Source organism: Styela clava, chromosome 8 (genome assembly GCF_964204865.1).
Source record: "Styela clava chromosome 8, kaStyClav1.hap1.2, whole genome shotgun sequence".
Taxonomy (NCBI): Eukaryota; Metazoa; Chordata; class Ascidiacea; order Stolidobranchia; family Styelidae; genus Styela; species Styela clava.
Window position 1 is genome coordinate 10,920,232 of NC_135257.1, and position 13,279 is coordinate 10,933,510.

At 34.2% G+C, this 13,279-nt stretch overlaps 1 protein-coding gene across 1 annotated transcript; it reads right to left on the reverse strand.

Moving 5' to 3' along the window:
- Window positions 1–733: 733 nt before the first annotated feature.
- On the reverse strand, window positions 734–7,326 carry LOC120345969 (brain-specific serine protease 4-like). The gene is made up of 10 exons (XM_039415591.2): window positions 7,067–7,326; window positions 6,602–6,727; window positions 5,716–5,952; window positions 4,626–4,745; window positions 3,902–4,050; window positions 3,537–3,622; window positions 2,634–2,790; window positions 2,353–2,458; window positions 1,584–1,768; window positions 734–1,181 (listed from the first exon to the last, which is right to left on the reverse strand). Exons 2-10 carry the CDS (start codon window positions 6,657–6,659, stop codon window positions 975–977), a joined length of 1,305 nt encoding a protein of 434 aa, XP_039271525.2. The 5' UTR covers window positions 6,660–6,727; window positions 7,067–7,326; the 3' UTR covers window positions 734–974.
- Between the last annotated feature and the right edge of the window lie 5,953 nt (window positions 7,327–13,279).

The window sequence follows — 13,279 nt, forward strand, 5'->3', positions numbered from 1 at the left end:
AAAGTACCGCAAAACAACTTGGCTCGTAAGCAAGATTATATGGGCGTGTAAATATTGAGTTATCCCCTCAGTTCTGAGGCTTCTAAAAATTTAAAGAAATTTCGTGCCATGGCGACGATATATTTTATCATTTAAAAGTGTCTGGCCTGTTTAGTCTGATTGACAATGTTCTTACCCAAGTACAAGTAGTCGACATATAGAATGAATATCGAGAAGATAGGCAGACGAATGTCAAGTTTGAATTTGGCGCAATAATTCCACATCGAAAACTCGACGCATTCAGATTTAACGATTACTGCCCGATAGCAGATTAATTTCAGAATTTTGCAACATTACTCTTTTTGTCCCAACGACTGATTCCTATGATAGACATTCTTTCTTTCCACTAATGATTAGACTTGCAGTTTGCTTAGTGATGAAAAGTATCTCAGATTCAAATGTAAAACTGCTAATATCTTTTTAATTAATAGAGCCTCTATGATAAACATTTCATTTTTGAAATACTCATCGCAGCTCAACAGCGACATCGTATCGTGCGTGTCCTAGTTTGTATTTTTAACGGTCAAAAATTTATCGCAATTAATGTATTATAACAAATTTTCCGAACGCTTTGAGCGTTGCTCACGATCCTTGGTTATTTACGTGTCTTCCAAATGCAAATGGAACCATTTATACCCAACTCTATGTTTCTAAGTTCCTCCACTGAAGGTATTAAAAATAACTTACAATAACATTTTCTTTTTGACTTGTATTTTACGGATTATATATTCAATGAAGCTAATCTAAAATGCAAGTAGTAGAAGATTTGTCAATCAATTGACTATATTTTCCACATCATTTTAAAATAAAGCATTTGAATTTATACTATGCTGCTAAAAATCAAGTTTAACAATAATTCATAAAAACACCAACAAGGTTTTATATTAGGAGCAAAATGAATGCAAATAGTTTGACAGAAGTACAACATGATAAAACTACGGGCCATATTTTCTGTCACACCCATACAAATCTTTTTTCATTCCCGTTATGCTGTTTATCCAGTCTTCTGCGTCAAGAATACTAGTATAGACTCCTGGAACTCCAATAGATCCACAATCGTAGTGACCAAAAGACACAATACCCGCAAGATACCAATCGCAAGAATCACATCTCTGGCAAACAAGAGGTCCTCCACTATCTCCCTACAAAATTTTAGTGAGGAGATTTTTTTACGGTATTGCTTCAATGTTTATGGGCATGTATCATTCAATGAATGGTATGAAAGTCTAGTTGAAGAGTAAGCTACATTTATTGATTGATATAGAGAGCTATATATTACAAATAATAGCACCTCGACAATTATATCAACTACACCAAATTTAAAATAGTGCATTTACACTTTCTATGGAAATATTCCGTGTCTATAAATATGTAAGATAAATATAAGGTTCAAACATACTTCAAAGTTGTGCGTTATTCTATGTCTGCATAGCGAAGATTGATTGTTTAACACATAAGCATAAGAGAACTGGCTCGTGGTATTTGAAACAAAATTTAAGCTCTGTGGCACGAACGATCTGTGTTGTAAAAATAATTCAACTCACCAGACAACTGTCAATTTTCTTTGTTAGATGACCGGCACATAGATAGCCTTTGTTTGAATTCAGGAAAGCCAGAACATTGCCCATGTATGGAATATCCTTATAAGCTTCTTGGCAAATTTTTCGGTCAAGATTATAGATTCCAGCCTCTTGCATATGGGTGGTAATTGATCCGCCTGATTTGTCACCTGAACGTTTCAAATTATATCAGACTGCGCAGACATTTCCTCGAGTGTACAAGAAGAACAGCAAAGATTGCTTAAATAAATTGAAATTATTGTATCACAGCCGCGGATAAAACAACATTTACATTTGACAATATTGTTTTGAAGAAGAAGATTGTGAAATTTCTCCCTGTACCATACGAGTTGGAAAGTGAAAAATAGGATGATTGATGAGGCATTGTTTTGTGTTTGGAATGAAGCAAGTAAGAAACTTTCAGATATCGGTGGTCATTCACAGCGAACCTGCGCCACCAGATAAGATTTTTTTTTAGAACTAGCGGAGTAAAACCGACAGGACCTCGAAAACAATTGAAAAATCATATAAAGCTTGCAGAAAAAACTATCTTTAACTACTCCAATTTAAAAGCGATTTGACCTGTTCTTGGAGCAAAAGCGACGTAGGTTACAATAACAACAATATGAACACCGTGATCAACAATTTATCAAAACAGTTCCAAGGTGTAAGTATTGCCCGAAACCATAAATGAAGTAAAAGACTGCGATGACTAACTATTACTATGTCAACAGTAATCACGAAATAAACTTACTAACACCCCAACCGGTAACAAAGCATTTGGTATCTTGAGGAGTGACTTCTCCACCCGGCAAACATATTGGAGTAATTTCAGATGAGTATTTAACTTTCCTGTCTATCTGAAATGTTTAACAAGTTGAAGATTTTATGTTTTACCGGTTCTTTTATGTCTTATATAATAAAAGCAATTTTATAAATCAGTAGGTACGCACACATAAGAAGTGGTACGTTAGTGGTTCTGACAGAAGTTTGAAAAAATTTAAGCATTAGTGTTTATGTTCAAATCGTTTTTACCTCGATAACAACAATATCGTTATTTGGAAACTTATATTCAGGATGTGCTGTCACAGATTTGATATTTCTTATCTCCTTCGGTTTGTCTTGAAACAACTTGGTTATTCCAAAATACAATTTCCATTTCTTTGTATTGCGTAGGTTGCCTTGATCATTTCTACATATAAAATTGAAAGATATTTGAAAAATAGAATGAAAGATATTTATATTTTAAAGATATTTAAAGAATAGATTAGGATATAATTTCATCTAAGTAACACGACATCGAATTTCAGTCTTTTGTACGTTTATACAAATAATTTTTTTAGGTTAGAATTTAATAACGATATTTATCACACAGAATAATTTGTAACATTTAACTTTTATTTCTGAAATCTGGTAAACCAATCCAATGTTATTCTCTTATACACTTTTGTTACCGAGTTGGAAGACTTTAGTTTTGATAGTATATCTCATTGAAAACGTCCAGTGAAATTGAATAGAATTTATTTGTTATGTCTGCTCTCTTGCATAATACTAAGTGATACAATTTCAAAAATTTGTTATTGATTCAATCATTGTTAAACCAGATGTTGTGTTTGAAGGATTCATACAAGCATTTCTATAATAATTTCTTTCGTAAAAGGCGTTGGGACTTCTCATAAAAAACTACATAGAACTATTTTAACGATCAATGATTCTCCCATCAAACATACACATCGGAATTTAGCTAGCGACATAGAGTACAAGTAAATACGTATATCATGTCCACTTTCACCTGTTGCTTTAGTAGGTTATTCACAAAACAAATAACCAGCATTTATTAGAACTCTTAGACCTTAACAGTTCTTCAATGTTGTAGAGGATATATACTTAAAAATTCTGTTTGATAACCATTTCAAACTAGTTACATATTATACTCACACAAAGCAATGTGCAGCGGAGACTAAGAACTTGTTATTCACGAGAACCGCACCACAAAACTCGTTATTGTTAGGAATTATGGCAACCTGAAATAAGTTCCATATGTATTATTTATATAATTCTGATAAACGTTTAGTGTTTAAATAGAATTATGATAAATGCATTAGGTTTGTGACTGTGTAATTTTTAATGAGTAATTCAATTTAAACGACAGTTTGAATATTATTCGAATAATTATGCAATGATGATATACGTATTTGCATAAAATAAATTATACCAAACTAAAGGATATATTTATTTTTTTAAATACTAATTTTATGAGGCAATTCAATATAGGGCACAAGCTTAAATGCATTATTACTGACCGTCCAAGGCCATCTCTTGCGGTCAGCGTTGACGCCACCAAAAACTTTACTAGCTACGCTTGACTGACCGCACGAAAAAAAATATGATTCTTTTTTGCAACATTGGTGAGGAATTCCGTACCGGTAATCTTCAGTTTCACTGGTGCAATCTAAATAAAAAGCAGTAAACCTCTAAGAAGAAGAACAAACAGATAATAGAATAACCGTTGGACATAAATTCTTCTGGCACTGTGCATCATAAAAGTCCATTTATAGCCCATGCCAACCACTCACCAACAGTATAACAATTTTGGTAAGCAATGCCGAACTCAAAAGATTACGCGATTGCGAAAAGTATTTCATTCTGTAATAGTGTCTGCTTATACAGAGCATTTTCATAATGAAGGTGGTGGAGCGTTCCAGTAAAACAGGGTGCATGGACCGTTTTAATATGAATTATTATTGTTGTCGAAACAAAAATTTGCTTTTTAATTTATTACTGGACAAATCGATTATAAAACGAATGAAATGCAGTTCGTTCAAGGTGACGACATCTCACAAAATATCTGAATGCTTCATTTGACTAGTCAGATTTGTTTTTAGGTCGTACTCCACGGTTTTTTAAATCATAGGCAGACTTAAAATTTTGAAAATTTGTTCATACTTTTGAAGACACCCTATGGTCTGGCAATGTGAGCCTGGTAATGAAGCAGAGTTCAAAGAATATGATAACAATGAAATTCACCTGCACTTCTACATGACTCAGTCCCACATTCTTCATATTCCTCTGTGCATTTACCATTTTCATCGCATACTCTTCTGTGTCTTGTCCCATATCCACATGATTTAGTGCAAATTGACCAGCCTACATTAATTTATATGATATATCAACCATTGATTGGAAGTATAAGAACATGAGGAACAAAGAACGCTAATATTTCGAAGCTAGTTCACTTGATCATGAAAATCAACCAAACGGACGACCTGACGGAAATATTTAGATAGATGTAGGCTGAAGAAGTTTTATAAAATAAACTGACCCATTGCTTGAAATCACTACACCTCGTATCGTGTCTACCATTCAAGTTAGAAAAATCATTTTTATTCTTAATATTTGTTACTTAATACTTAATTTATTTTACAAATTATTGAAGCTTTCAACAATATATTCCAAACAAGAGTTTAATTTGAATTCTCATTCAAACTTGGTGACAAATCACATGACACAAACCGTTTGGCGTGGTTCGATGGAGGCTATCAAATGAACATTTACGCTCATTGTACGTTTGTTGTTAAAGTCAGTTTTTATGCTGAATTTTTTATGCCACTTCAATTGTGATTCAAGACAAATTTGTTGGGTGTTTTATCATGTTTATGGTTGCCAAAATACACAATATTGAGTATATATGTACAGAAAGATGATTTCCATAAGCGTAAAACAATCAACGCTAAAAACGAAACCTCAGTTTTAAAACGCCAGAGGCATTTTATAGAAGAATTTACACATATTTTCCTTCAGTGGATTTACAAGCAATATAGTTAAATATTACAAAAACCTATGCGTTTTTTGCCTTTATTAGTTTTATACTTTCAACGCTCTGGCAATATCTGATCTTCAACGAAGGAACCAATTGGCATTACTACCGCTCGCTTCGAATCCCAGAGCATTCAGTGGTTCATGACAAGCGCACCCCTTACACAAGTGTACCGTTTTTATTCAGGGTAGCTTGAAAGATCCCCGCATTACAAGATTATCCGAACACTTTAATTAACACTGATGTATTTGTTGAGTACACTCATATAGGGTATCGTTCGGAGAGAAAGCGTAAACTCACCGCATAGGTCACATGTTTTCCTGCAATTTGTTTTAACGTAGTTGTTATCGCAAGAAGATTTCCAAGCTTTACATCTGGGGAGGTCGTCTTCACATGAGTACAGGGTGGAGGCAACTGTTGGTTTAGGTGTTGTGGGACACGTACCGCATGTTTTCGGACAAATTTCCTTTAATGAGGGAGAAAGGGAACACCATGTTTTGGTGACATCTTCACATCCATCCGAATCTTCACATGGATCTAAAACACATAAAAAATATTACCATCTATCTGTTAAATACCAAGTTATTTCTTCATTTACATTTGCTCAACGCTGATCCATACGAACTTACTCGGAACTAAAGTAATAAAGAGCTTCAAAATATTTATTTCTTGCTTAATGTCACAATACGACGCTTACTCGTGCTTTTTGCCACGAACAAGACTAGATGAAAGCAGACCCTCATAACTAATGAATGTTGAAAATTGGATTCGGCATGGCTGTGAAGGCCTGCGGAAGCGGCTGGCTATACGCCTACTGTGAATCATTGAAAACTCGAGTAGAGAGCAAATATTCTAATAATTAATAAAACGGAGAGTTTCATTATATTTACAACATTAACAAATAAAACTTTATTCTGTAAGATAGTAAATTTTTGTTCTTTTCCATAATGCCCCTCGCTGACTCGGTGGTTAATACCATTTTTTTCATTAAGTATTTTTTTTTCTCGATTGTTATAATAATGCAACTTTGGATGTAATATCGGTCTATTAAAATCGGTTTGTAATTGGAACACGAGCAATTCTCACAATCGGCGACAAAATCTCACTTTATGAAGGAAAAGTCTGAGATAATATGAGTGAATAACAAAATTCAGTGAAAAGCCATTACAAAAACACCGTTTCTCACCTTGAGCAAAAGTTCCGCATAAGAAGATTATGGGTAGTACATATAACCAGTAATCCATTATTGTAAAACTTGAGCTTGGACAAATGCAAGAATTTCTCAGATTGTTACTAAATATGTAATTTCAATCTGTTAATTAAAATTGATAAAATAAGTTTATTACAAACTTAATTTCTTGATATATACTTTACTAATTTATATAGTTGTCCGTGGTGCTGCTGCATGACAAATTTCTTACAATAACACGCATGTCATGCTCTATAATTTCTGCTGTTGGAAACGACCGAACAAGTTTAACATATCTTCTCTGCACTTGTAGTTAGTTAACTTATGCTATGGCCCGCAATAAAAAAAAACCAACCAATAAGCGAAATATATTATATACCGGATTCGAATGTTCGAGCATAGATTTCCAGGCAAGATTACTAAACAACGTTCCCGTATCCTAAACTAAAACTGAAAAATTACCTGACAGGAAAATCGCTAACTTCCACTGACGATCAGATCTACACAAAAATTCTTCGGAAGAGTGACTGTAGCAAAGATTTCACAAAAAGGTAAGGTGTTCACAATTGCTGGTTTAAAAATATCGATATAAAAAAAAATCATTGACTAATCACGACTAAAAAATTATTTTCTATGTGACAGTTTTTTCATTATATCAACATCCATGTCTAGCAGAAATTAGTTTTAACAGGATACAATCTATCAGAACTAAACATCACTATCACTTGCGGTAAATTATCACATAATCATTTGAAATGAAATAACATTGACGCTGTTGATGTCGTTATATATACAAAATAAAACGAAGTATGTAGATATACCCAGAAGGCAATGGAACCGAAACGATTACGTAAAAGTATTAAATTCTTAATCCTCATTTCTAGATAAACACATCCGTTGAAAATTAATTGCGATTTATTTTTTATGAGCTCAATCGAAAATCGTGAAGAACAATGGGAAATTTTTTTTCATATCCATGCGAAAAAACTGATGTCACCTACAACTTCCGAAAACGAAACATTTACTGGGAAGAATACCAAGAACCTTGAAAACGGGATGATTTTATGACGCCGCGAAGCCTCTTACCTAGGAACGAACATATAAAGAAAATTTAAAATTATGCCAAAATAATTCTCATCAAAATATGTCATCACCCATAACGATATAATACTTTTTGATGCCAGAGTTTAGATACAGTAAGTCAGTTGAAATAAATTAAATATATTCCCCTATTTCTAGATTAAATTTCAAACTATATTTTAAACTAAATCCAAAAATTTCCACAATTAGTAAATATGAAGAATTAGATTAGATCGTAAGCTATACATGTGCGCGTTCGATGAAAATCCGCTTGCAGAACGGTCCGATCCAACCGGTTTCACTTTAGACTCAGTAATCAAGTTTGAGATATTAAAATCTTTATAAATTAATACAATATTCTCTGTGTTCTCGGGCTTTGAGAATATGCAAATTATTTATGCTTCCCCAAATGTACGTAAAGGCTAATTATTTTCGTAAAATATGGGCATAAAATATTTGAAAAAATCACTGGCCACAAATTGAACGTATTAAAACTTTCACTGAGCGAAGGAATGCACACTTTTACAATAATAGTCCATGGGGCGTAAGATCGTGCCGACAAATTTTACTGCATTATCAGAAAACCTTGTAATATTTGTGAAACTTTGCTAAATATAAAAAACGATCTAGCAATCAAAGGATTGAAAATCATAATGATATGGAACAAATGCCAACAACTCGCAATGAGGCTTTCTGTTTGTATATAAAATATATTCATGATATTTTCATTCTGATCCTGTTTCAAATCTATGTAGACCATACATAATTATTTTTAAAAATGTAGAAAATAAAATACAAATATATATATGAATACTAATTGATTTTTTGAATAATAGTAGTAGTAGTAGTGTAATAGTGGTTGTAATGTGCATCGTCGGAATGGGTAAATACTCGATCACGTGTTTTTCTGCCGTTTCATAAAAAATGTCATATTCATATAGTATGAGTTCATTTTTTCAATGTTGAAAATTTTTAAAGCATTTTCGCTAAAACAAAAATCATGCATATATATTTATCGGCAATATTGCAAACATTTTGAATATTGTATTTTTTCATTCATTCTCTGCAATTTCCAGTATCGCGGCCCGCAAGTTATGAGCTCTTGCTATATATACAATAAAAGTTATTCCAAAAAATGAATAACTGACTAATTACATATTTGGCAGATTTGCAAGTATTATTTGCTTTATATACCGTGAAAAAGTAATTTCCATGTATATTTTGCTAAATTGCACAATATATTCGGTTAAAAACAATTTTTTTTAATAAATTAGGATTTTTTTGGCATTTTCACATAGCCTCAAGCTTAAAAACTCCTTTACGTTATAAGTATCGTGAAGTAGTTTATTTAGATCGTGTTAACCACGATTATTAAAAATATACGCCTATACGTTTCCCATCCATTGGCCGTTTGTGATAATGAATCAAGCATAATCATACAGAGCCAAATAAAATAAATTATTTAAGATTGGGAATTGAAGATATTAGGAGATGATATAAGTTAGCCTTTAGCACTAAATTTTTTGGTAAAATAATATAAGATGTCTAGTAAGCAATGTCGTCAAGACCATGCGGTCAGATACGATAGCGTCATAATAAATCGGTTTAATGGTTACAAGACAAGTTTCATCTTGAATGTTATCTAACATACTTCGGTAATGTTGATTTAAAGATCTTTCAATGTATGAAGCTATATCTTCAAAAATATGGCATTTCATGCGGCCTGTGTCCTTTTAATCAAATATGCTTTGTTCTTCAGGGAAAAGAAGCCCTTCTGTTTCTTGTAAAAGGGGATATATGGAACATAGCAGCATAGGTCTCTAGGAGAGCCCAATCTAAGGGACAGACCTGTCGGATGAATCCGAATGCTGGGTAGTGGTCGTCCTAGCACGGAAATTGCCATGACATGATGTTAATTGTTAATCTCGCCAACGCTATATCAGCATGCAGTATCGCTTTTATCGATTTATGTGAATTGCTGGCTTCTTTCTCGTCTTAGCAGATATTGGTAAAGAAAAATATTATTTATGTCGGGACGTTTATCATATTACCGCGATTGTAGTAAGCGGTACCATCTTATTCCTTTTCCTCAAAAGCGACGATTATCAAACTTTAGAATCTGCTGGACAACGGGTTTTGGCAGTATCTTTTCAATACTAGCGGAGTTTGTCACGTATAAATAATTCGTGGTTAAAATTGTTCATGTCGCTAGAAAGCTTATTTGCTTAACTTATCGTGAATTTGATATGAGAACTGATATTTCATCCAGAATTTCAATTTTTTTATTTTATTATTGTGATCACCGTTTTTATCAAGCGCAGTTTCAAGTATTTTGTGGCGTCTGGAGCTGCTGCAAAACCATGACGGGATTTTCAAACCATGGCCGCTATGGCCAAACCATGGCGACTGACTTTTTAGCTGCCACTAGGGATGTAAGTTTTGTATTATTTTTTCGAATCGAATTTTGAATCACAAAGTTCCGATTCGAATATTTCCGAATCTGATTCTATTTAGTGTATCATCATATCATCGTTAACTATCTTCAAATTTGGAAGAAATATCGTATAAATTTTACTGAAAGAACAATAATGAGCTTGAAGAATGAAGAAAGTTACTAGAAAAACACAAGGCGTGGATGTATCAACTACCAAATATATTACGGCTAAGATAAATTTTTTATTACATAAAGGTATACTCATGTACATAATTACTTACATACAATTATGTTTGCAAACAATACTGGGTGTATAGCGATTGTTTCTTCTAAAATTGACCTTCAAAATCCATCCAAACGATAAACGCTAGTTAGTACCGTATGAGCCATGATTTTAAAAGAAGCAATGGTAACGTTGGGAAGCATCGCAGACATGTTTATAAGGAGTAAAACAGTGATGTTTTATTGTAATCATATTATGTAGATAATTTGAAGAAACGTTTAGATATTAAAATATTTGCGAAACTTTATAACATTTCGAGTAGTCGACCGCTATTGGGCAAAACCATTGGTCCTTCGAAAGCTTCTACCAAAATAAAATATAACGACTCTGGGAGTGTCACGGCTTTGGGAAGCTGTAAACGTAAGGAAAACAAACGCTTCTGGTCGATTTCAAAGCAGCGCCGCTGTGTCGTGCATCTGCCTCAGGTTATCTATAAAAAAAATTTAAATAGAATCAAGCCCCTTTTTCCTAAATTGCTTCGAATTGATGTTGATTCGAATCGCCTCGATTCGAAATTCTGAAACTTACATCCCTAGCTGCCACAAACCAATGCTGTTAACGCGGTCGCAAATTGAAAAGCAATGGCGGAACCTGACATTGTGGGCTGTAATAGCAAGGCTTCCCTGATGGTGATAAATATTGGGTAAGTTGGAACATTTTTCTCATGGATAGTTTTGATGTAATGGACGTTAGGTTTCAGGTTTAAGTAGATATAATTTCGCATGATAAATTAAAATATGGTACATGACTTTGTGAATACACCGACAATAGCGTCATAACCATGACAAGAGCCGCCATTGGTTCGTTCGTGGCAGGAGATGCCAATAAGTGCTAAGGACTCAGACTCGTTTTTATTTCGTCAAGCGTGGCGGCCTACGTCAAGGCTGTCTTTCGTTTTAAAATTTTAAATTAGGGGCTCACACGCATTTTCGTATGGGTCGCGTAGAGTGTAGACTACCGGCACCCCTGTTAGTAATCGGATTCTCGTGTCCTTATATTAAGCTTTGCTCTCTTGTTTATAAAAAAGAGGTAAGAGAGTCTTTGTAAAGTACAACGGTTAATGAAAGTTTGATAACCGCTGATATAAAATTATCATCTCTTACAATTAAAACGTGTATTCAGTTTGACCATCTTAATTCAACAGAAAAGACACCGATTTGAAGCAATGATTGGATTTAAAATTTTGAGAACGTGTTCTCTTTTTAGTATCAAACTCAATAAAAACGGGTTACCCCATTTCACGCAAACGACATGAATCACACCACCGATTTGAAGCATATTCAGCGGTTTTAATAGGTCCAAATTTTTTCCTATTTGCTATCGACAATTCAAAAGGTTTAAACCGAATTTTCTAATTTATTTCACTCTTGGCGAATGTTAACGAAACTGTATCCTAATTATGAAAGTGATACTCATACTCACTTCAAAACCCCATCCTAGGACCAAGGCCTATTCCCGGGACAAATTTTTCTATCCCATCCCATGGACGAATCTGAGGATTAAATGGGAATCCCATGGACAACCTTGCCGGTGTCTCGCAATAAAATAAACAATAGATATAAGTATATGAAGAAAAAAGACAAGTGAAAAACCTTTAAAATGTAAAAAAAAGTATTAAGGCCAAGGTCAGCTCTGACGTAACCAAGTTGGCTTGTCTTACTGCCCGGTGGGATATACAAATTTGTTTTTCATCCCATCCTATGGACGTTTCCCAAGGACAACCCTGCCAATACTACCATCGCGTAACCAGTACCAATTGTACAATTGTTTAGTTAAATCTAAATTATAGGAGGGGAAGACACTGATTTTGCGGAAGGGAGGATGCTATGACCACGGTCTTGTTGTGGTATAAAACAAACATATCTAGCTTGCGTTTCATTCTTTCTACAATGCAAATCATCACACCATGGTGGTATGAGCTAGCCAAGGCTGCCCAACACTCGGCCCGCGGGCCGCATGAGGCCCACCGGACTGTTTTTGCGGCCCGCCTTATAAAGTTTGTGAGCAGACCTTTTAATTTTTTACTATGTTATATATCAATTTATAGGCTTATGTATGTTTTGTGATTTTGATGTGATTATTTCTGCCATCTATCTACATTCAAATGCCGGTTCCTATTAATACGTATGCGTCAAGTCTTGCACCCTGGTGGACATCGACGTCAGTTTTTTTTTATTTCTCGCAAAACTGTGCGTTCTGTTCGACGAACTTGAAAGATATTGTGTGATCATTGGGGACGAACGCGGAGCGCAATCATAAGAATGAATTTTAAGGCCTAAGTTTGCAAATTAATTTCATTCTGATAACTTTCGTGTCGTCTTTGATCTTTGCAATGTTACTTCATGAAATATATACTTGTATTGGTCTTTCAAATTTTACGAAACGACCCACTTGAACTCGATATTCCCGCGACATTGGTGCACATTATGCTCATTTAAACATTGAGGCAGTATCATAGCTACTGAAATTGAATAAATGAAATTATAACGCAAATATAACACTGAATTTTGACGTGATGTGTGTGTTCTCGTGTGGTCGTCAAAAATCCGCAAGTGTAATGATTGATTCAGCTGCACGCCAGCGTCATGTCCACGCCCTGTGTTACCAGATATTCGAATAGTAAACTGCTATTCTAATATTCGACTTGAAATTCGAATAATTTGCCAGCTCTACCCAATAACCAGAAAGCAATTATTAACTCGATTGATTGTATGTTAATAAACTTGCTTTTTATGTATTATGTATATTTACTACACCGAAATCAGGACCTGGCTGGTATTAATGTTTGGTACAAACCTTTACGGCCCGCAACGAATTTCTTCACGTGAAAGTGGCCCGCGAGACGAAAAAGGTTGGGCAGGCCTGACTGCTAAACCAA

Bases quoted from the DNA above. Each gene is read 5' to 3' on its own strand.
- LOC120345969 (XM_039415591.2), bottom strand. From the start codon at position 6,659: ATGGATTACTGGTTATATGTACTACCCATAATCTTCTTATGCGGAACT. The intron at 5,953-6,601 runs GTGAGAAACGGT...TATGTGTTTTAG, and splicing joins ATGCGGAACTTTTGCTCAAG to ATCCATGTGAAGATTCGGAT. The intron at 1,182-1,583 runs GTGAGTTGAATT...AAAATTTTGTAG, and splicing joins AGAAAATTGACAGTTGTCTG to GGAGATAGTGGAGGACCTCT.